Genomic DNA, 23399 nt, shown 5'->3' on the forward strand with positions numbered 1-23399 from the left:
GCTAACGAGAACCGAACGAGCAAGAACAGACACCAAGGAAAACTAAAATAGAATCTCAACAAAAACAAAGAATATGACGTTGAACAGCACGCGGCAATTCAACATTTGATGTCTAAATCGTGATTACAACTTGCTCGGAACCTTAACCTTTAACCTGAGCAGCAAAAGAGAGTCCAGCATGGCGACGGGGCAGCCATGCAGACGCATTTGCGTATCTTGACGAGCCTTTTTGATGAGTCTTAAAACGCCTAGCCTAGCCTAGCCTAGCTTAGCCTAGCCCATAAATATTTGAAGAGGAGAGCGCATGAAAGTCAACATTTTTGTTCCAATAAATGGACATGTGCTCGTCTCCTGTTCTGCGTGCTCGATGACAGTGAGGACGAGGAGCCGCCCTCTGCTTTCATTCGAGGAGGCATTTTTTTATTTTTGATGTAACACCGCTTCACACACAATTATTGGGGGGGAAAAAAGAAAAAAAAGCTAAAACATTCTTTACATTATTATAAAAGTTAAGCATCTGTGTCCGACTTGAGTCCATGACAGTTTCTTCTGTCATCATGGGACTATTGCTGTTGTTGACACGGCAGTTGTTGTGCCCATTGTTCTCCCATCCCCGCTCGACCCCCTCCCTCCTGTTTCCCGCGGGTCTCGACCCGCTCAAGTGCCTCGCCGTAACTCGCACTTGGTGACGTATATATCAATTCACTTGAAACACGAGCACAAGAGGAGCCTCCAAAGTCAAATTCCCTGAAACTGGAAAAAATTGCCTCCAAAGTCATCACCATCATCACGAACGATCAGATCATGTGACCTCGGGAAAGTTTGTGAAACTTCACCTCAGTTAGCGTTTATGAGCTTTTTTTCCCCCCTTTGGCATTATGCAATATGAAAAAAGGCGGGGGGAAAAAAACTAAAGCTGTTGACAATGACAATGTTGACTCCGAATACTGCAGTTTGATGAGGGTCTTCTGGGCTTATATTCTGTATGTACAGTATATGTAGCACTTTTTTCAGACCAAGTATGAGTACAAGTACGTACATTTGAGTACTCACCGATACCGGGTACATAATGCCATTACAGCTTGCAATTGTGATTGTAACGGAAAGTGCTTTATTTTTAATAAATATTGTTCAAATGCAAAAAAACCAACTTTTCTTGTGCATGGCATGTTTCAGTCGAATGTAACACGTTTTAGAGTGCTGTCATGGGATATGAGTGTAATTCGTTCAATGACTATGCTTGTAACTCAAACCAAATGGTATCTCAAATATCTTTCCCCATTGAAACAAATGGAGACACCTTTTAATAAAATAAAAACAAGTCATGAAATAATTAAATGTAAAAGAAAAAAAAAAGCAAGCAAGCGTTTGTGCATTGTGATTTAATGCTGCAATCCAATTAATTGTGCTGCTCCTTCTGGTGTGCCCACCTTAGCAGACACAAATGAAGAGGAACAGTATTTCTTCTTCTACTACTACATACGTGACTCAGCATGATGCTGTAATATTATAGAGTGTGAGTAGTTTCACATCTATTGATGTTAACGTTAGCATGCCAATGATGTTTTGCATTGCTTGTTAGCATTAAGCTAAGCGACCTCTTCTAAAGCAAAAAAATTCTCTTGGTTGGATGTTTAGTTTGACACTAAACCGCAGCGGGGAGCGGCAATTGAGCGCTCGAAGTGTCTTTTTTTGACGAATTGCTCGCTATTTGCCAAACTGCTGCTTGTTGTCAAGGTTTTGAACTGAAAACGACGTGAAAGTGAACCGGCGTCAATTTGCCTTCGGAGGTTGCAGCCGAGAAGCAGCGGCGTCTCTTTTGAGTTGAACGCTGACTTTTATTATGTGGCCATTCAGCCGTGGCTCCCCTCAGGATTGCTTTTTACAGACATTTTTAATGTATATCGCTGTATTTAATCAGCCAGCGGCGCACTCGTTCGAGTGCTGTAGTAGTGCGTGGCCGACAAGGAGAATTAAAGAGGCGGGAGGGAAAGGACATTTTTGCTGCTCTGCTCCACATTTACCGCCAAGCCGCCGAGCGGGATAAGTGATGTGAAAATGAAGGCATGCGTCGTCATTTGAGATTTGTAGTTTCTGAATCTAAATGCAGGCTGTGGCGTCGTCGTTCTGCAGTTCACAGCACTGTCCTTGATAGTTTTTTTTTTTTTTTCGAGGGTGAAAAGTGTAAATGTTTGTTTCCTCAAGACCTTCTTCAGACAACATCATGCACGCGTGCGCACGCTGACCCACCAGCGGGGGTCATGTGACTCGAACCCCGCCACAACTTTGTCACTAGCGAATGCAAAGTTATGCAATTAACCGCGACGCCATCTGCATACATGCAAATCATCTGCCTTGCAAAGTGGGACGCTCTTAGTTCTTATTAGTTGACCCAAATCCCTCACTTATAACTCTGAAGTTCATCAAAGTTTAGTCAGAATCTAATATTTCCTTTCAAGTGAACAGAGAAGCACTGATTAGTCGTGTTGAAATGAGAAGTGCAACATGCCAATTCTAATGACTGTATATAGTTTTTAGGGACGTCCTTACACGGCCCCGAGCGAGCAAATAGCAGCATCTGCGCCACTCACTAATGCATGTGGACAATTTTTCATGTGCATGTGCATGTGTACCTCGACTTACGAGTTTTTCGAGAGATGAGCCGTTGCCTGGCCAAATTCATTGTCTTGAGTTGTGAGCAAAACGTTGCATTACGAGTGCTCGATGGCGCCATGAACTTCACACCAAGCAGCAGATATTGAACAATTCTTCAAGCTTTTTATTGACACTCCCAGTTGAAGTTGACTGTCAAATTAAACACGACACAAAGACAATAACACATTGCGTACTGCATTTCGCCAAAGCAAATAACTTTGATGGTAACATATAATGGGAAACACCATCGAGGAGCTAACAAAACTAGCATTGATATTGCTAATATTAGTCAGACTGATCCCGGAGAGAATATTAGCCACGACATAATGTGAAGCGACTCGCCTCCCAGGTATCTTCTGCCGTGATTGTCGCAGCATCCGTTGTATGTCACCAAAAGGATCATGAATCATTTTCTATTCAAAAAAAAACGTTTGAGAATGGGAGCCAAATGGCGAAAGAGTTCAGCCACGATTCGACTGCAAGCAACATTTGGTCTGCTTGTCATCCTCAAGAGCAGACGGAATTGTTCTGCTGCCGTTGAGCTTTATTCAAAGGGCATCATGGGATTTCGTTTCTTGACGTAATGTAGGTGGCTGTGTTGCCTTGATGCTGTGCCGGAGATCTCCAGCTGCATTGCTTGTCTTTTCAGGGGAGTCGCTGAATGAAGTCAATTTCACTTGGCTCAGCTTGTGCGTGCGTAGCTGATTAAAGAGGACGCTGTGGGGCCTTTGCGTCATTTACAAAGCAATTGCTTTTATGTGGAAAAAGCCCCATTCACTGTAGGTATTGTAAAAGTCCGTCGTTTAAGCGGCATGAGATTAATTCACTGTTTAATGTAAAGCAGCGCCTTTTGAATAGTTGCGCGTCTGAGGGATTGCTGCGTTGATTTCATATTTAATATCGTTGTATCATTCCTCATGGGTGACACAATAAGATGTTTTAAAAATGATATTGTTTTATTTTTCCGCAAAAAAAAGTCAGTGTCGAGCACGACTACAATCCAGCTCTCTCCTCTATTCTTTTTATAGCACGCGGCAAGAATATTCAGTGATTCCGAGCTCTTCAATTATTCAGCAAATCACTATTCCGTTTCTTACATGTTAAAAAATGTACCATATGTGAAGCTTGGAAATGATAAAACAGCATAATATAACGTTCCAAAATCAAAGCACCTATTGCATTGGCCTCCCTGGTTTTTGTGTTTGTACAATGGGGCTACAATGAGGATCCCCGCCGCGTGCAAAGAAAGCACCGACTGCGTTTCTTAATCCCCAAACATTGACAGCGAGTAACAATCGTATTTATGCCGAGGAAATGGGAATCACTGGGAATGAAAAGTTTCTCCGAGGGGGAAAGCCGGCGCTTTCACACAAATGCAGTGAACAATTTGCACGGGAGAGCGAGGTCGCAAAATCCTCACATGGCCTCCGTCGGAAAGAATAAAAAGCTTTCAACTCAATGTCAAGTGTTCTATAAACACTCACACGAGTCACTTCGGCTATACTTTATTTATTCATTACCTTCATTTCCATTCCTACAACAACAAAAAAAAAAAAGAGTCTCGCGCAAAAAAGAAAGCGCTTGTCAGGAGAGGGAGCATCATGTGTCTTAGTTTCATGTGAGAGCATTTCTGAAGCCAGAAAGTATTTAGTCAGGCATTACGGTGGAAGGCCTTGATTGTGTTTAACAGAACATGACCCAATTAGCATAATTGGCCCCTCTTCCATTCCCTTTGAAGTCCAGCGCACGGAATAACAAATGTATATGAACCAGCGGCCAAACGTCAATACGCGGAGATGCCACAAAGCTCCGGGGAGGCCTTGAATGAATTTCTGCACGAGGAGGGGAAAAACATCCCATTTTTTATTGCCGAATAAGCAGAACGCAGGCTGCGCCGGGTCTTCTAGCCACCAGGGCCAGCGGGCGCTGTGGGGCCTCTATCCTGCGGGAGATACGCCGACGGGCAGGCAGGCAAGAAGATGCAAGGAGGATGTGGCTGCACCCGCTGCGGTGCTCAGGGAGGTGCAGCCCCTCTCGCAGGCGCTTTCAAAGCGCACCGCGCTAAAGACCACACGATGTCATTAGTCGCCCATTGAAGACAAAAGTGGGAGGGGTACAGAACTGCGTGCTGCAAGGATGGTAGGAGGCGGTATCTCAAATCACTTTTCTCCATTGAAATGAAGGGAAACGCCATTAATTCGTTCCAGCCTCACATTGCACCAGGACGAGACAGACAGAACACGAAGAAGAATTTCACTACTGACTCACTAAAGTGCAGTCATACACTTGTGCTCATAAGCATACGCGACAGCATACACAGGAAGTTCGCTAACCTGTTTTCCGGGCGGATCTGTAGGCATTCGTTCTCTTTAAAGAGAGTCTGAAGCTACAGAAGCAAAGCAAATGAACATATATATGAAATGTGAATGTATATATATATATATATATATATATACATATATATGAAATGTTTTTTTTTTTTTTTTTTTTTTTTTACAAACTAGTAGTATTTCTTGGAAACGGTCAGATTACAATGAAGTAGGTCCTCAAAGTTGCTATTCTTACTGCAATGACTGTGGCGTTATTGGTTTAAGGTCACTTGTGATGGTAAAGACAAACCACAGATAGTGAGGCAACAGAGGGTGCTATAGTGAAAACCAGCTGAAAACATACTTCATGTCTCATAAGCCTTACAGTCTACTTAAAATATAGATTTTTATGTTTGTATGTATTTTTCCTGAATGTTGTGCGTGGAGTTCTGTTTTGTTCTTTTCAATTGTGCTTACAAGTGATGGTACAAACATTTGGGATGACGGGAAAATAATTAATGTTGCCTATGGTAAAATTTCATTTAGTTGTTAAGTTTTATCATGAATTACCATAATTTCTGGTGTATAATGCGCATTTTCCCCCAACAAAAGTGCGCATTATACATAGGGGCAAATGGGGGAAAAAAAACTTTACCATTTTGTAAATGTATACCGCCATCTAGAGGTTATGAAAAAGCTGTACACTTTCATTCTAATATGCCACCACCACCTAGTGGTATGAAAAAGTTGTAGCCTACGCTTTCATTCCAATATGACAGGGGTACGTATGACTGCATATGTGCACACTTGTGCTCATAAGATTACATACCCTGGAAGAATTTGTGAAATAATTTTTTTTTAAATATGACTGATTACTGAACAATAACCATAATTAATTTCTTAATGGTTATGTTTTGTTTAATGATAATGCTTTTCTGAAATGCTAGAACGTTTAATTTGAATCCCATTAAAATAAAATTAAACGTGTTTTGCCTGGCCCGTCATGTTTTCTTTAAAGAACTGTACACATCATACAAATTCTGCCTGGGTAATCACACATATGAGCGCAACTGTGTGTTTTCTCATTTACGAAATAAAAGTAGGGCTGTGAACTTTCAAAATAGGAGCAAGTAATAAAAAGAAAGCGTTACCATGTTCAAATAAAGTGCTTCACTTCAGAATAATTCTTTGAAAAAAAACTAACAACATACAGATAATACTTAATGTTTTGATCATATGAGTGGAAGCAAAATCATGCATTGTAAAAATGCATTATACATAGGTAGAAGGGTTTTCCAGAATTTTGAGGTCAACTTTGGGGGTGCGTATTATACATGGGTGCGCATTAGACGCGAGAAATTACGGTACGTGGAATATTTGCTGCCTGTGCTGACCTGGAAAACATATCCATAATCTTAAATTTCCCGTCTAAGTCAACAATTTTCCTTTCAAAGCCTCAAACCTCTGATCGTAGTCAAGATGTATCTCGTGCGCTGCTGTTAATTTTGTACACAATAGCAGCTCCAGTATTGAACACCTTTGTCATTCCATGTTGCATTCTGCCAATTTGAACTGCTAGTTAGACATATACAGCATTGACTAAAGTTTGTGTTAATGGCTCTAATATTCACATTTGAATAAATGGCCATTTTGCGATCTTGACACTCCCACGCAAAATATGTGATGTTATTCCATCTTGCTGTAGGCAAAAATGAAAGCGAACGGAAGACTGGCAGTTCTATGGTAAATGTGTACATGATATTGTGGGCAAATTGTTTGAAGAAAAAAAACAAAAATAAACCATCTTTCTTGTGATTAAAAATCTACAATCACGATAGATTTAGTGCCTCTTGTTTTTAACATTATATACATGGACAAACAACAAAAGTTCATTCATAGCCAACTCAAAAATATTTCAGCCTTCTTTACGGTGTACAGCTCAAAGTGCAATATAATATATAGAAAATATATATATTTTTGAAAGAGTTCAGTGCTGCAGCTTTCTTTTTGAAACCCAAAAATCCATTCAGAGGTTGTTGGCGCAGTACGAAAAGGTTAAATATGTTCTACATTCATCTAGTGATGTGTACAAATGTATCCAGGATCTTCTTTTGTAGAGTCCTGCTGTTTGTTGCCATTGTCATAAAAGATCTCAGTGTCCAGAAATTGCTTGAGCTGTAAAAGACAGAAAACACATCAATAGAAATGAAATAAGGTGCTTTATTGATTACTCAACTGCAGAGATGACCGTGTGTCTATTTGAAGTTTTGAGGAAAAAAAAAAATAATAATAATAAATCCTTGAGCAAGGGTGGACTTAGACATAACCATGGGCCGGCTCATTGGCGTGAGACAAAACCAAGCATGTGAAGTGTGTTAGATGCAGTATGTGCCTTTAAGAGGCGGGGCCTTCTGAGTGAGTCGGCTCTGACGCCAGCCTGTGTTTTGACCATTTACCACGCCTCTCCTCCATGCTCCTTGCAAGTGATTTCATTTTGTATTAGTGTGTTTGACAGTTTGTTGCATTCAGTAATCGGTGGTTGTTGTTGTTGTTGGCGTATCAGTTGCTCGCCCGTAACTAAATCAGAACGCCCCCAAAGGGGAAAAAAACAACTTTAAAAGCTCATAATCTGCAATACTCTTAAATCAAGGTACTGTACACTGTAAAAAACAATAACCAAACTGTGAACCACAATATAGTAATAATAGATAAGACTGTAAAGAATATGTCAATCATGACGATGCTTGAATTCCATTTATTGATTTTTTCCCCCCAGTACACACGTGAAGGGAGTTGGAATGCAGCAGTTTCAACAAGTGAAGGTGCTAAATCACTCAGCGGCTCTTCTACTAATTACACACACACTTTCTTTTGTCAGCCATTCACAACTGTTTTAGCCAAAGCACAATTTGCACACAATTATCACTGCGGGGGAAGCAAGCAGGTGTAGATTTACACTGGGAGCAGATACACACGTACAATAGGTTCATGCACACTTCCACGTACGCACAGGACATGAAAACGTGCACTTGGGCCTTACTTTTCTTCTTGCATTACACAAATGTGTAGTGGATCCCGTTGCTTAGAGGAGAGGAGGCGGAAGGCGTCGCGGATACAGCAGGAAGAGGAGAAGGAGGAGGAAGAGGAGGGGGAGGGGGCGGTGGAGGGGGAGGGGGAGGGAGCGGTGGGACGGGGCTGTTAGCCTGTGATGGAACTAAAGACGACAGAAATAGAAGGAAAAGAGACAAGGAGGAAAATGATTGGGCCTGCTGTCCGAACGTGCGGGAGCATTTAGTCGTGAAGGTTTGCCGTCATCCGCTCTTCCAAATGACGTACATCGGTATTTCACAAATATATAAGCGTTTGCGAAGCACAACAGCAATGTCAATAGCTCAAGAGGGCAACTATTAGGAAGACAGAGAATAGAAGCAGTCGCTCATATAATTTGGCAATTCTAGTTCAAAGTCATTTGCAATGCGGGTTGAAACCTTTGAAGTACCATTGTACAGCAGATATTAAACAAAAAAAAATGTTCAAATGCCAACGGGGGGCTCTTTTCGAGAGGGGAACTGAAAATATGTGGTTGCGCAAGTGTGCACACCCTCTTCTAACTGGGATGTGGCTGTGTTCAGAATGAACAGAATGTCACGCTCCAACTCAGTTAAATGGAAGTCAACGCACACCTGCCTCGGAGCAACCAAATGATTGCAGTTGTTTATTGTATCCTCCCCTTTCTAAAAATTGAGTTGTGCACGTTATAGGTCAGATTAATAGTGGAAAAGGTTTTAAAATGATTTATCTTGGTGTCATTTTCCTACATCGCAGAAAGCTGGCATTTGAACAGGGATGTGTAGACTTTTCATATTGACCGAATGTCCATTTTACGCCTCCTTTGCACATAGATATCAGATTAATTTGAATGATAAATTCATTTCGGACAATGTACTACCTTAAAATATTTGTGTGATCTATATCATTTTGATTATTTACTAAATGTGTCTGATGATCCAAAGATCTGTAAAGTGGCCTTTAAGTGGAATGCTCAAAATTGTAAACTTCGATAATTGTTACGACTGTACTATAACCATGACAGTACTTTTTACTTTTGTGACTTTTTATTTGAACCTTTTAAATCCTGATCACGATGGCAATTTATGATCATTTCATACAAGTAACGTTAAAACTGTCATGACTATTCTTCACATTTCTTTGCTGATTGGCTCAGAGGAATCACATGGTTCTACTGCTTTACAGTCGGGATAAGGATGTGGCCACTTTTTTTTTTTTTTTTTGCCCTGTAAACTATGTATTTTTAATTGCAATGTTACATATAGGAAGGCGGCCATGCATAATAGTGTATGGAAAAAGAAGGAAAGATTTTGAAGAATTTGAAATGAAGGCTGTGAAAGAGCATTAGTAGTTTCTTCCCCGTCTCCTCTGACAACATGCCACCAGTTATATTCTCTGACATTCCTCCACGCTGGAAATAATGTTATAATTGTTGACTTTGCCTCAGCGTGCTGATGAAGCCTCCGCACAGTTCGACAGCTTGAGTGTCGCCTTGTGTGACAGGCGTGTGCGCAGCGGCGGCAACTTCTGCTGCCGCCCGGCTGCTGTAGAGCGAGAGAAAGATGAAATGCGAGCGCGCTCGTCTTTCATGCGGCTTCAGAGAGGTGCCGTGCGTTCAAAGAAGTGTTAATGCTACGCGGCGTTTGACTGGGTCATTGATCAGCGCACAAAATGGCCTCATCCAGCGAGTCCTCCCCCGTTTCAAACGTTCCACACGGACTGCAATTAGACATCATGTGAGCTCCTGACACGGAATAATGTGAAGTTATTAAGGAATGAAGAGCCCCGCTTGACTCGACACCTTACTCCCTCCTTTACTCCGCCCTCGTCGTCTTCAAACCGTCAGTCCAATTTTGGAAATTTTATTTCATTTTTTTTGTTTTTTTTAAAAAGGCTAATTTGCACTTTCTTCCCATAGAACAAAGTTATTTAAACATTTCTAATATTGTATTCCAGTAAAATGAGAGAGATATACGTTGTTATGTACTTTAGTAGAATTTTCACATATCACTTTGTGATTTATATTTTGGGCAACTTTCACTTTTACTTAACTTCATTTCTGAAATAAAATGTATACTTCTACTCCAATCCACTTGCCCAACCGTGTTACTTCAAAATACGATCACAAGAAACTGTTTGCTGACAAAGCGGAAGAATAGTCTTGCCCGTCCCAGAGAAAAGGATGCAATTTACCCCCGCAGAACACTGACGAGATGGGGACACCTGCTCACACGTGTCCAGCAGCACATGACAGCCAAAATGACTACAACTGATGATGATAGCGAGGGTAACGTTAAAATCCCACGGACATACTAAAGGAATGCTTTTCGTAAATGACAAGCCCAATTCCAATGAAGTTGGGACGTTGTGTTCAACATAAATAAAAACAGAATACAATGATTTGCAAATCATGTTCGACCTATATTGAAGTGAATACACGACAAAGACAAGCTATTTCATGTTCAAACTGGTCAACTTGATTGTTTTGAGCAAATAATCATGAACTTGGAATTTGATGGCTGCAAAAAAAGTTGAGGAATGCTCATCCCACAGGTGAACAGGCAAATTGGGAACAGGTGGGGGCCATGATTGCTTCCCTGAATTGCTCCGTCATTCCCAAGCAAAGATGGGGCGAGGTTCACCTCTTTGCGAACAAGTTTGTGAGAAAATAGTGGAACAGTTTCAGGACAATGTCCCTCAGCTTGTGTACGAATATGCTTGTTTTCTTACCATTTGCTCAACAAAGCGATTGAAAGTCTTTCCTTGACCAGTTGCGGGAGCATTTCATTACGTTCTGAATAATGATTGCTATGCTATATTAAATGATCTGACATGGATATGGCGATCGTGTTGTCGATCGCAGACGTGCTGTTGTGGTACGCATTGCACTTTGTCTTCCTTGTCAAGTATGAAATGATCCAAAACGTTGGACATTGTCTGTCTTTTGAAGATTCTTCCTGGCTCGCCGCCATCACGTCAACTTATTTCCACACGGAGTGCGACATACGACTGTAGTAACATTAGTCCATGTGGAAAAATGATCCCTGTGAAGCTTCGTGGCTGAGATTTGGCTTTGACTTTTTTTTTTTGTCATTTAATTATTCAGGTTAATCGAATAATCATTGCAACCTTTGCGTGACGAGACTTTTTCCCAAGCGTCGCTTTCAGGTACGTTCGAGAAGACTGGACATACCTGCGACCTGTTTACTCTTGAGGGAGGCCTCCGAGGCCAGCATGTAGGACATGGTGATGATCCTCTCCTGCTCCTGCAAAACCGAGTTGAGCCCCAGCAGGCTCACCTCAGACTTGTCTGCGCATAATGCCGGCGCCAGGTTTTGGACACTGGAACACGCGTACAGGAAATTAGAATCATGTCATGTAAACGAACTACCCAGTCACCGAAAAAAATCCAAAATAAAACATGATTCTGTAATAATCTGCAAAGGTCTACCATTAGGTTTGTTGTTTTAGCAATGCTATAATGGCCATGATGTGTAATTATTTCTGTCTTGTTATTAAAATACACCCACAAAATAACAAAACAACAAAAAATGACACGGAAAATGTCACTTGCACTTGGGAAATTGCACGAACCCCAATAAATGTTATTGCCAACATATATATATATATATATATATATGCCCTACATATTGTTTTACGATGTCAAAATGACTGATGTGACATAGTTTGCTAAAACAGCAAAGCGAAAGCGCTTCTGAAATTTTCATCAATTTTGATGTTTCAATGCCCATTGTCATTGTGCTGCTCCTTCTGGCGTGTGACCCTTGTCCACCAGGGGGCAGTATAATACAGACATGATGAAGACGAGTTTCATAGCGAAGTGACTCAGTAAGCTGCACTAATTTTTGTTGTTTTCCGCGGAGGATAAAGAATATATGCCCGTGAGTATTGTTATATTGTGTGTCTACATGCGTTGGTGTTGAAATATTTGTTGCTGAAAGGGTTCCAACTACTGCAACATTGATGCTAGTTTTGTTAGCCCATACAAGTATATGTCGGTGTGCCTTGTGTTTTAGCATGACGCTAGCGGACTTTTGTAAGTTATATGCTTTGCTTAAATACACGTCGTGTAATTCTCAACTTTGAGCTTCGACTGAGCATTGCAATAAACAGCATGGAGCGAGCACGGCGTATTGAATTGTTCAAAATCTGCTGCTGGTTTTGAAGTTTGCTGCCACCATTTTGCTACACACATTTTTGCTCACAACTCAGGACAAAAAGCCCGGCAGAGCGATGGCTCAAATCTCCCAAAAATTGTGAGTCACTCGTAATTTGAGGCAACACTGTACTGTAGAATCAAAAATTGGGAAAAAAATGTATTTTATTTTTAAAAAGTATATTTCACATTATTGTAAGCCACTGTAACATTATGACAGTTTCAACATAAACACTGTGCTTAAATATGAAAAGAAAAAAACTGTAATTAAATGATTACTATTGCCAAAAAAAGTATCAAGTTGGACCTGAATATATGTTTGAAAAGTGTTCTAAAAGAGTAAATGCAAATATTGTACAAAAAGGCTAAATACAACTGAGCTACGCGTAACAAATGTACTGTCATGCTTAAAAAAAAGAAGAAGCTTTGAATCCACTGTAACATGCACAGTTTGAACATTTCATTCAGTGATTCTTTCCTTGACCACAAGAGGGGGCCCACTTCCCCTTACTTTGACAATGGCTGGTCTAAATAAAACATTTTCACAATGTTTCTACAACCTCAATTCTAATGAAGCTCCAAAAATTATTCCAATTATGCTGTTAGTCTTACGATACGTAAAACTGTTCAAAATGATGAACACATCATTGAATCAGGAAGTACCGTAATAAAATGAATCAATACATTTTAATTCAGATTTTAGGGGGGGAAGGTAAATTAATGCAACAAATATTACTGAATACTTTATGCTTATTGGTATGTTTAGTGGAGATTCACCAACTAAAGAAATGTGTGTTATGTGAATATATAATAGCTGATTCTAAGATAATATACGAGCCCAATTCCAATGAAGTTGGACGTTGTGTTAAACATAAATAAAAACAAAATACAATGATTTGCAAATCATGTTCAACCTAGATTTAATTGAATACACGACAAGGACAAGATATTTCATGTTCAAACTGATCAACTTGATTGTTTATAGCAAATAATCATTAACTTAGAATTTGATGGCTGCAACACGACCGGTGGCAAAAAAGACAAAGTGAGAAAGTTGAGGAATGCTCATCAAACGCGTGTTTGGAACATCCCACAGGTGAACAGGCTCATTGGGAACGGGTAGGTGCCATGGTTGGGTAGAAAAGGAGCTTCCCTGAATTGCTCCGTCATTCCCAAGCAAAGATGGGGCGAGGTTCACCTCTTTGTGAACAAGTGCGTGAGAAAATAGTCGAACAGTTTAAGGACAATGTTCCTCTACGTACAATTGCAAGGAATTGAGGGATTTCATCATCTACGGTCCATAATGTCATCAAAAGGTTCAGAGAATCTGGAGAAATCACTGCATGTAAGCGACAAGACCGAAAACCAACATTGACTGCCCGTGACTGCATCAAAAACTGACATCATGTGTAAAGGATATCACCGCATGGGCTCAGGAACACTTCAGAAAACCAATGTCAGTAAATACAGTTCGGCGCTACATCCGGAAGTGCAACTTGAAACTCTACTATGCGAAGCAAAAGCCATTTATCAAAAACAGCCAGAAACGCCGCCTGCTTCTCTGGGCCCGAGCTTATCTAAGATGGACTGACGCAAAATGGAAAAGTGTTCTGTGGTCCGACGAGTCCACATTTCAAATTGGTTTTGGAAATTGTTTGACGTCGTGTCCTTCGGGCCAAAGAGGAAAAGAACCATCCGGACTGTTATGGACGCAAAGTTCAAAAGCCAGCATCTGTGATGGTATGGGGCTGTGTTAGTGCCAATGGCATGGGTAACTTAAACATCTGTGAAGGCACCATTAATGCTGAAAGGTTACATACAGGTTTTGGAGAAACATATGCCGCCATCCAAGCAACGTCTTTTTCATGGACGGCAAGACAATGCCAAAGCACATTCTGCACGTGTTACAACAGCGTGGCTTTGTCGTAAAAGAGTGCGGGTACTAGACTGGCCTGCCTGCAGTCCAGACCTGTCTCCCATTGAAAATGTGTGGCGCATTATAAAGCGTAAAATACAACAACGGAGACTCCGGACTGTTGAACAGCTGAAGCTGTACATCGAGCAAGAATGGGAAAGAATTCCACCTACAAAGCTTCAACAATTAGTGTCCTCAGTTCCCAAATGTTGTTAAAAGAAAAGGTGATGTAACTCAGTGGTAAACATGACCCTGTCCGAGCTGTGTCGCAGCCATAAAATTCTAAGTTCATGATTATTTGCTAAAAACTATCAAGTTGATCAGTTTGAACATTAAATCATGTTCAAGCTATATTTCATTGAATACAGTAGTATTCAATGAAATATAGTTGTACATGATTTGCAAATCATTGTATTCTGTTTTTATTTATGTTTAACACAACATCCCAACTTCATTGGAATTGGGGTTGTATTTTGATTACATTTATTGATATAACTAACCTGGACTTTGCCAAGATGCTCTTGATCCGTTCCACCTTCCGATGACGGTCCTCCATCTCCTGAGCACTCAGAGGTTCCTCAGGCTCTAAATTCACATATCGCTCTGGGATCAACATCTTCTCAGGCTTTGACAGCTGCGCACAGAAAACAGGGGGGAAATCGTCAATTGGCATAATTATACATACATAACAGTTTTAGGGCTAAACAGGGTCAACATTCTATGGGGGGAGAGTCAAAAAAATATGAAATGTCTATCACCATTGAACCCTGCCATGTAATGTGCGACAACCCCACTAAAGAAAGGTTTATAATTGCCTCTCGGTGCCACGAGATGCCGGCTAAGCGCTACTTTCATTTTAGATAGGGCTATGGCCTAAAAGAGAATGACTAGATGACATCAAAATGCTGCTAAAGTGAGTTTGGCAAACTAAGACCATGGATAAAGAGACAAGTAGAAGAAATTGGTGATGAAGCTCCTTTCTTGATGTCAACATAGTTCCTTGACACCAAGATGCCACAAGAAGGGGCCAAAGCGCGCAGAGGACTCCCGCATATGAGGCGGTTTGGGACTTGGTGCTTCATTTGGTGATCCAACCCTCATTTTTCGTGGGAAGCACTTATTGGCGGTACATCCCCCCGTTATTCAAGAATTTTGTGGGTTTTTGTTTTTCATAATGTAATTACAGGTACATCGAATTAATTTCAATAAATTATAGTGTCACAAGCTTAATTTAGTTAGGTAGTTCAATTTAAAAAGTGAAACTCACATTATAGTGATGCACTACACACAGAGTAACATAGGTCATGATTTTTATTTTTGTTCATGTTCTCCCCGTGCCTGCGTGGATGCATCACATCAGATTAAAAAGATGGGATTTAAGCAAGGATTTGAAAGGAGACAAAAGATGAGGCTTGTCTGATGTGGAGTGGCAAAACATTCCACAGTCTCGGAGCTGCAACAGCAAATGCTCGTTCACCTCAAAGTTTAAGCCCGGCTCTCGGCTCTGTCAGGAGCAGCTGGTCAGCTGACATGAGAGAGCGGCTGGGAATGTAGGGGGGGGGGGGGGGGGCGGCAGCCCAGAGAGGTACGGTGGGGCGAGGCCATGCAAGGCTTTAAAAGCAAATAAAATCATTTTAAAATGAATCCTAAAACGAACGGGCAGCCAGTGGAGTGAAGCTAAACGAGGTAAGACTATATATGCTCATGCTTTCTTGTGCCGGTTAAAAGACGAGCTGCAGCATTTTGAACGAGCAACGGAGGACCCACCAACTCCCATCTATAGTGCATTGCGGTAATCCAGCCGACGGGTCACAAAGGTGTGGATTACGATTTCAAAGTGCCCTTTCTGAAGGACCGGTTTGATTTTTGCTAGCTGCCTTAACTGGAAAAGGTTATATTTAACCACGGCTTTAATTTGGGTGTCAAATTTAAGATTAGTGTCCACTTTTAGCCGCACGGTGACCGACTGGTTAGAGCGTCTGCCTCACAGTTCTGAGGACCCGGGTTCAATCCCCGGCCCCGCCTATGTGGAGTTTGCATGTTCTCCCCTTGCCTGCGTGGCTTTTCTCCGGGCACTCCGCTTTCCTCCCACATCCCGAAAAACATGATAGCTGGGATAGGCTCCAGCACGCCCGCGACCCTAGTGAGGAGATGCGGCTCAGAGAATGGATGGATGGATGGATGGATGTCCACTTTTACACCCAGGTTGTTAATGATGGACTTTTGATATTGTGGTAAGGGACCCAAATCAACTATGGGGTGTCAAAGAGGTGCCACCAAAGAACATGACCTCTGTCTTTTTGTCATTAAAATTTTAAATGTAAAAAGTTAAGAGACACCCAGGCCTTAATATCATGTAAGCACTCTAGCAATAGCTTAGCACAGTAGGAATCAGACTTTTTAAGGGGCGCATAGATCTGACTCTCATCTGCATAGCAATGAAAAGAAATAGCATGTTTCCTGAGAATGGAGACGAGTGGGAGTAAATGGAGGGAAAATAAGAGAGGGCCAAGTACGGAACCCTGTGGCACCCCATGTGAAAGAGGAGCGGCGGAGGAAACAGAGTCAGCAAGCCTCAGACAAAAGGTTCGCTGAGACAGGTGGGACCTGAACCATTCAAGTGCCGTACCTCTGATGCCCACCCACTGCTCCAAACAAGTAATCAGGATATCATGGTCCACAGTATCAAAGGCTGCAGTCAGATCAAAAAGTACTAACACTGTGACCAGAGTCAGTAGCTAAAAAATTCATAAAATTAACTAGAATAGTTGGCACGGTGGACGACTGGTTAGAGCGTCTGCCTCACAGTTCTGAGGACCGGGGTGCAAATCCCGGCCCCGTTCTCCCCGTGCCTAGGTAGGTTTTCTCCAGGCACTCCGGTTTCCTCCCACATCCCAAAAAACAAGCGTGGTTAGGGTTGATTGAAGACTCTAAATTGCCCGTAGGTGTGAATGTGAGTGCGAATGGTGGTTTGTTTCTATGTGCCCTGCGATTGGCTGGCAACCGGTGCAGGGTGTACCCCGCCTCCCGCCCGAAGATAGCTGGGATAGGCTCCGGCAGCCCGCGACCCGCGTGAGGAGAAGCGGCTCACAAAATGGATGCATGGATGAACTAGAATATTACTTAACAATCAGGAAACAATGACAATTATTTGGCATGTAGAACTTTTTTGAATGTAGAAATTAGGCAGGAATTTGCCCTCTGAAAAGTCGTTTACCGAGTGTTTAATGAATACGGATACAAATGGACTTTTCTACCGTATTCTAATTTATTGAGCTTGTATGTGTCATACATACTCTATTGTGGGCTTTTTGCTATTCACAGTCGGGCCTGCTCTCTATCTGACGGGGGTCCACTGTACTTTTAAATGAGACAGGGGTTTGTAAAAAATAATAATAATAAAAAAATGGTTAGACAAACATGAATATGTGGACTAACACTATTTCTGTATCAGAGACTAGGTCACTTCCTGTACCTCTTTGATCAAGTCGGCGTCATAGTCTTCGGTTTCCAGGCCGTCGTGGGTCGGAGGCGTCCCGGTCTCAGAGGTGAAGGTCAGCCAATCGTCGGAGTGCGATCGGGGTCTCTCTTTGTGCTCGGGGGGCCTCTCCTCCCCCTGGACGCTCCTGACGGCCTGAGCCTCCTCGCCCTGCACGGCCCTCTCCAACAGCTGCAGGTCAAACTCCTGCTCTCGCCTCCACTGCGCAATAGACACACCAGCACAAGTTGCGTCATCAGTCACAGGCACAAAGTCGAGACTATGGGAAGCCCTTCGGTCACTTCATCCATATACTTGATATCCAGCTCAAGGTCCACGTACTAGTACGCTCTTTGTCCTCACCTGTAAGACAATTCGGCGCACTAGAAGCACAGTTGTGTCTTGCTCGTAACTTTCCTTTTTTTTTTTCTTTCTCTCCATTACTACTGCCACTTTGGGCCTACTAGTACACCATTCAATTTGACTCGTAAACTACTGCGGTAACACTAGTAGCTACAAATAGAGTGCAGAAATGTCATACAGTTGCGAGTACATATATTACTAGTAAAACACAGTCATTCTACAAGTACACTGAATTGTGTTACTGGTAACGTTGTCCTACTACTACATGGACCATAAGATGGATATCAAGGATATCCAATCAATGCTCAGTTGCCTTTATGGAAAGCCGTTTGAGAATTTGATACTTCTACTAGTGGACAGATGTAGTTTTGCCACACTAGTACCATGTAGTTGTCCTACTAGTGTGCTGAATTGTCTTACTAGTGAGTACAAAGAGCCGACTGGAACATGGACCTTAAGCGATATCAAGGCTTTGGCATAAATGCGGCTTTTCGTAGAGGGCAATGCTTGGTTGTCTTGCCTGGAAATGAGTCATCAGTTGTGTCTTGACAGCACTGGGAAAAAGGGAAGGTTGCGTGTTTGAGTGTGTGTGCATTTAAGGGCGAAACAGAGGGACAAAACATTCTGTGACATGCATGCTAACGTACAAAGTGAACAGTATGCTACTCATCAACTAGACAGACTGAGGACACTTTCAACAAAGAAAGTAAGAAAACATGACAGTATGAGTTCGTACATGTTTATTCATTTCCAAACACTCAACAATTTGAAAGAAAACACTGAGAAAACACTACCCGTGATTTATTTCCATATTCGCTAGACAACGTCACTCACCAGACACTTCATTAGGTACACCTAAACACGCTAACAAGATCCGATGCAAGAGCAGAATTTGTTTTTCGAAAAGCATGCATTTTTGATACAGCTCTTGCATTAGATCTCACGATGTTGTAGCCAGAGCGTGCGGCTATCATACGGAGTGCTACAAAACTGAAATTGTTCATCTTTCGCAACGATGAGCTTTGTCGTGCTAAAAAAATCATCAAGTTATGATGATGTTACATGACAAGTAAATGAAAATCTGTTTAGCTCGGAGTGTCTTTCTCTCTCTCACACACACACACACACGCCCGCATGTTGAGAAGCTTCATTCGGACAAAAGTAGTCCTTTGCTGACATCTTGTGGCATCTATAGGCAACTATGGCTTGATAGAAACCTTTTTTGGTTGTAATTGTATTTCAATTTCGATGATTTGCTTTGGGTAAAATTGATTCCAAATGCCACAGAATTCCATTCCTACAGCAGCGATAAAACCAAATGTGTACTTCAGTCGTTAAGGTACCGGAAAAGTCATAATTACATTACATATTTGCGTGAAAAGGCCTCCCTTGTCCATTAATGTAAAACAACACAATGAAAAACAGTAAGTATGGTAACTCAGTGTGTCTTCTAGTGCTGCGTGATGGCATAATCTTAGGCCACTGCCCAAACGTGTTCATTGCGCGCCCTTCATCGTGGGTTGGAGACCGAGGAGCCCTTGCCCTGCATCGTGTTCAACCTTAGAGGTTTCACTGCTTGAAATATAAATATATATAATCATATATATATATATATATATATATAGTAATGAGGCTTCTTCCTGCTCAAGTCAGGGCGAAAGCAACCGAATGAAGTAGAAAGTGACTGTGATGAGGGGAAATGGCTTTTAGAAGGCAACGTTGGTGGTTAGAAGCAGTAAACTGGACGGATTATTCCGAGAGGCAGATGGCATTTATACATGGAGGAGATGAAGAAAAAAGTAGAGTGGAGTGAACGCCGGCATATTCGTGATTCGGCAGTAACAGCATTGCTTTGGCGCCATCCGGTGGCATCTGGGTGCCAACGAGACCATTTGAAGTGAGTCGAGTTACCATATTTTCACGACCGTAAGGCGCACTTAAAAAGTCTTAAATTTCCTCCAAAATGGACGGGCGCCTTATGTGTGCACCGAGTTCCAAAATCTGTAAATGTTGTTGTGTGACTTTGACGACAGGCAGCATTTCCTGCCGACACGCTGCTCTTATAGAGGAATGCCGGACGTTAAAGGGGGGAGGGTGCGCGTCAGTTACGCGGAGGAACATGGGAATCGAGCAGCCGCGAGAGAATTCAAGATCAACGAATCCATGGGTCGCAAGAGGATGCACGAGGGGCTAAGGGATCTGCTTTGACCGTCGTCCGAGCTTTCGCGAAAGCCGGCATCATTGCCGAACAGCCCCCCGGCGACGAGACGAGAGGGAACCCGGAGTGTTTGATGGAGAACTTGCCCAGCTGTTCATTTCGGATACAGAAGATTTGTGGATTTGTGATCCAAAAATAATGTGAGTACGTTGTTAAATACGTCAAGAAAGTACAACCGAACTCAGTTTTGCTCCCGCTGCCTTTTTAAAAACATACGCTAGCATGCATGCTAGCGTATGTTCTAAGCTAGCGTATGTTTTAGCATGCCCGCGGCCAATAATGCGGTGCTTATGTTGGTCTTAAATACAGAAACGGACCGCGTAACTGAGACTGCGGTGCGCCTTATGGTCGCGAAAATACAATAGTTTCGTTAGGAGAAAAGTAGTGATTTGTCAGCGTTTTGTGGAATCTGTAGGCAATGACAAACTGAGAGCGTTAATTACTCGTGGATCTTTGCGGAAATACTTGATTACTCTGAAGAATGCTGAATTGTATTCTCTTCATTATTTGTTGCTTTCTCTCCCTCATGCTCGTACAAAATTAGGTAAAAGGGCTTTTGTTTACTTTTCTCCCTAAATATATTATAATATACTACAGAAAGACTGGACGCTAACCCCTTTAATTTCTTTGACCACTTTTAAATCCAAATTGAGAGTTTTGGAGACTATTTCCACAACATGTACTTGTTTTCATAATATGTTTGTTAACTTCTGTGTTGTATCTATGTAAATATTGTTGTTTTGTTATTTATGTCTTGTGTTTGCTGCTGCTGTTTGGCCAGTACTCTGTTGAAAAAAATACATTTTTAATCTCAATGGGATATTTCCTGGTTAAGTAAAGGTTAAGAAGATGGCTCAGTTGACTTTAGTTTTTTTTCTTTTCTTTTTTTTTTAATAAACGCACTTCTCCGACCTAGCTAAACCTTTGGCCTGGCGTATTTTACCACATGAGTACCGCTGGATGAGTGGTCAAATTGTCTTCTATTTTTGCACTACACTGCAGCTTTCTATGGCAGCTATGTGAAAAAAGTGCAGATGGAGATTTGTTAGATGAAGGGACAAACGACAAGAACACAAAGTTAGAAAGTCAACAGGCATGTTTTGAGAGAAATGTGCTAACGTAACGTGTGGATGATTCCAGTTATATAACAACATTGGCAGTAGCAATGTAAAAACATCGAGAGAAATCAAACATTCTTTATCTTTAGTATGAAATGTCATTACACCTTTTGTACTTAAAGTAAATGAAGCAGAAATGAACGTACGTGTGTGTAATTTTGCATACAACATGCATAAAAAAAAAAAAAAAAAAACGTAGTTTAGCATGCAGCGCTAATTTGGAACATGTCAGGGGATTGTTCAATGGCCACTCTCTGTTTGCCCACCGCCGTGCGTGAGAGTGTGACGTGTGGTGATGTTCTTGCTTAGAAACATACAGAACCAAAGTCGGCCGAGAGAGGGCGCGAGGAGGACGACGAGGAGGAGCGCGACGACGTGGAGGCGTGGCGGTCGCCGTGGCTCAAAGTGCGCTTGCGCTGTCGCACCAGGGCCTTCTGGTGCCTCTTCATCCTCTCCAGCTGCTCGTCGGCGCTCATCCTCCCGCGTTGAGGCGCCGCCTCCGCGGAGTACAGACGTTCCAAGGCACTTTTTGATCGCTCCTGGGAGACCGCAGGGGAAACCAAAGCAACATGTGCACACGACAGGGAAGTGAGACGAAGTGAACACTTGACGACAGCGCTATTCGTTCAAATGAGTATTTTATATTTAATACAGAGTAAGGAAGTACCTCGACTTTCAAGTGCCCTAACGACCTATAATGCGTCAGATTGCTAGCTAGTTTCAAATATGCTCCCGCTGGAGTGAATTTAAAAAAAATAAAATAAAAAAAACGATTGCACCAGCCACAGATGCACTAAGTCGTTTATTGAACGGGACGAACAACCAGACGCACAAATACACCTAAACTAAACCCATGATAAAGAGTCAACCTAAGCTAGAGTCAGAGCGCCAGGCCACGCCCCTTAAAGGCACCCACCAACACTTTCAGTTTAATTACACTGTATAAATCCAGTTTATGCCTTTACATTCTATTTGATTTTGTTCCATTCATATTTTACAATAAAGGGCTATTTTTCTTCATTTTATCTTGGGGGGGGGGGACTGGAATGGATTATTGACATATCAATTCATTTCAATGGGGAAAATTGATTTGATATACAGTCGCAGTAGTAGCAGTATTAGCGATCACTGCAATTCCAATAGCTACAAATAAAACCATCACAAGAGCAATTTAAACTGTTAAATGGTTGAACACTTGTTATCTTGGTATCTCAAGTGTTTGCATTCACTCATCAATTATGAAAGGATGAACCCATTAAGACTCAGCCAACGCGAGCGTCGTTATTTCGTTTGAGGAGCCTCACCTTCACACCGGGAGCTGACGTTGCTCTCCGTAGGGTCACGTAAGACGAGATGCTCGACGAGTGATTCCGTCTGAGGGAGGAGCCGGCGACTCCTGAGAGGATGAAAACACTCTCAAACATCATTCACAGCTTGGGTATTAGTAGACGCGTGTAGTGCTGCGCTCCAGTTGTTCATGCGTCAACGTGGCCCTAACCTCTGCCGGGTAATGTCTGATAACCTCCGCCGTGACCCGATGACGTCACGACGCTGGCGCCGTCTCCCGCGCCGACCAGCTCGGGATCGCTCAGGAAAGGCCTGAGCTCCACCTGTCACAGCCGCACAGCAGTTACATGAAGCAGGCGCACCACTGGAAAAGGAAGCTTTCGTACTGGCCCCTTCGTGCGAAGACGAAGCACGTTCTTAGTAGTACAGTGGACCCCCGCTTATCATGAGGCATATGTTCCAGATCCAAAAATGTAAATCTGAGATATAGTGGAGAGACATTCTACCCCCTCACAGGATTTAAACACTTCTTCTAAAAAAACACTTCTTTAAAGAACAAGAGATGTCAACGTTGTATATTTCAACATTAAACAAAGATCATGAAATCTAATGAAAGTCTGCTAGCTCAATGCTAACATGTATCATGAGAAACTAAGTGAAATTCGTAAGCCTCGGAACAACTGCTGCTGCTTGAACACACCCAGAGCAGCAACACGACAAAGAGAGAATGAAACATCGAATATGTCAACAGCAAATTGTTCAAGCAATCCATATGATTTCATCTAAGAGCAAGTCTGCTAGCTTAATGCT

At 42.1% G+C, this 23399-nt stretch overlaps 1 protein-coding gene and 1 long non-coding RNA gene across 21 annotated transcripts in view; one reads left to right on the plus strand and one right to left on the minus strand.

Annotated features, from left to right (window-relative positions):
- Window positions 1-6180: 6180 nt before the first annotated feature.
- plekha7b (pleckstrin homology domain containing, family A member 7b) overlaps window positions 6181-23399 on the minus strand; it is an 87755-nt gene continuing 70536 nt past the window's right edge. For 18 of the 20 annotated variants that reach the window (XM_061751143.1, XM_061751111.1, XM_061751159.1 and 15 more), the window contains 8 exons: window positions 22801-22912; window positions 22607-22698; window positions 21620-21841; window positions 17601-17825; window positions 14626-14759; window positions 11227-11375; window positions 8005-8178; window positions 6181-7139 (listed from right to left, as the gene is read on the minus strand). In XM_061751143.1, the coding sequence (XP_061607127.1) occupies window positions 8018-8178; window positions 11227-11375; window positions 14626-14759; window positions 17601-17825; window positions 21620-21841; window positions 22607-22698; window positions 22801-22912 (1095 nt within the window). In that variant the 3' untranslated portion in view covers window positions 6181-7139; window positions 8005-8017. The remainder of the gene's footprint in view (window positions 7140-8004; window positions 8179-11226; window positions 11376-14625; window positions 14760-17600; window positions 17826-21619; window positions 21842-22606; window positions 22699-22800; window positions 22913-23399) is intronic. The other 2 variants (XM_061751121.1, XM_061751180.1) reach the window with 2 other exon arrangements.
- LOC133466983 (uncharacterized) lies at window positions 15692-22329 on the plus strand. Its single transcript, XR_009785102.1, has 3 exons — window positions 15692-15811; window positions 17580-17801; window positions 21612-22329. It is a non-coding gene; the product is annotated as an uncharacterized LOC133466983 (long non-coding RNA).

This window comes from Phyllopteryx taeniolatus, chromosome 2, assembly GCF_024500385.1.
Source record: "Phyllopteryx taeniolatus isolate TA_2022b chromosome 2, UOR_Ptae_1.2, whole genome shotgun sequence".
In the NCBI taxonomy this organism is placed as follows: domain Eukaryota; kingdom Metazoa; phylum Chordata; class Actinopteri; order Syngnathiformes; family Syngnathidae; genus Phyllopteryx; species Phyllopteryx taeniolatus.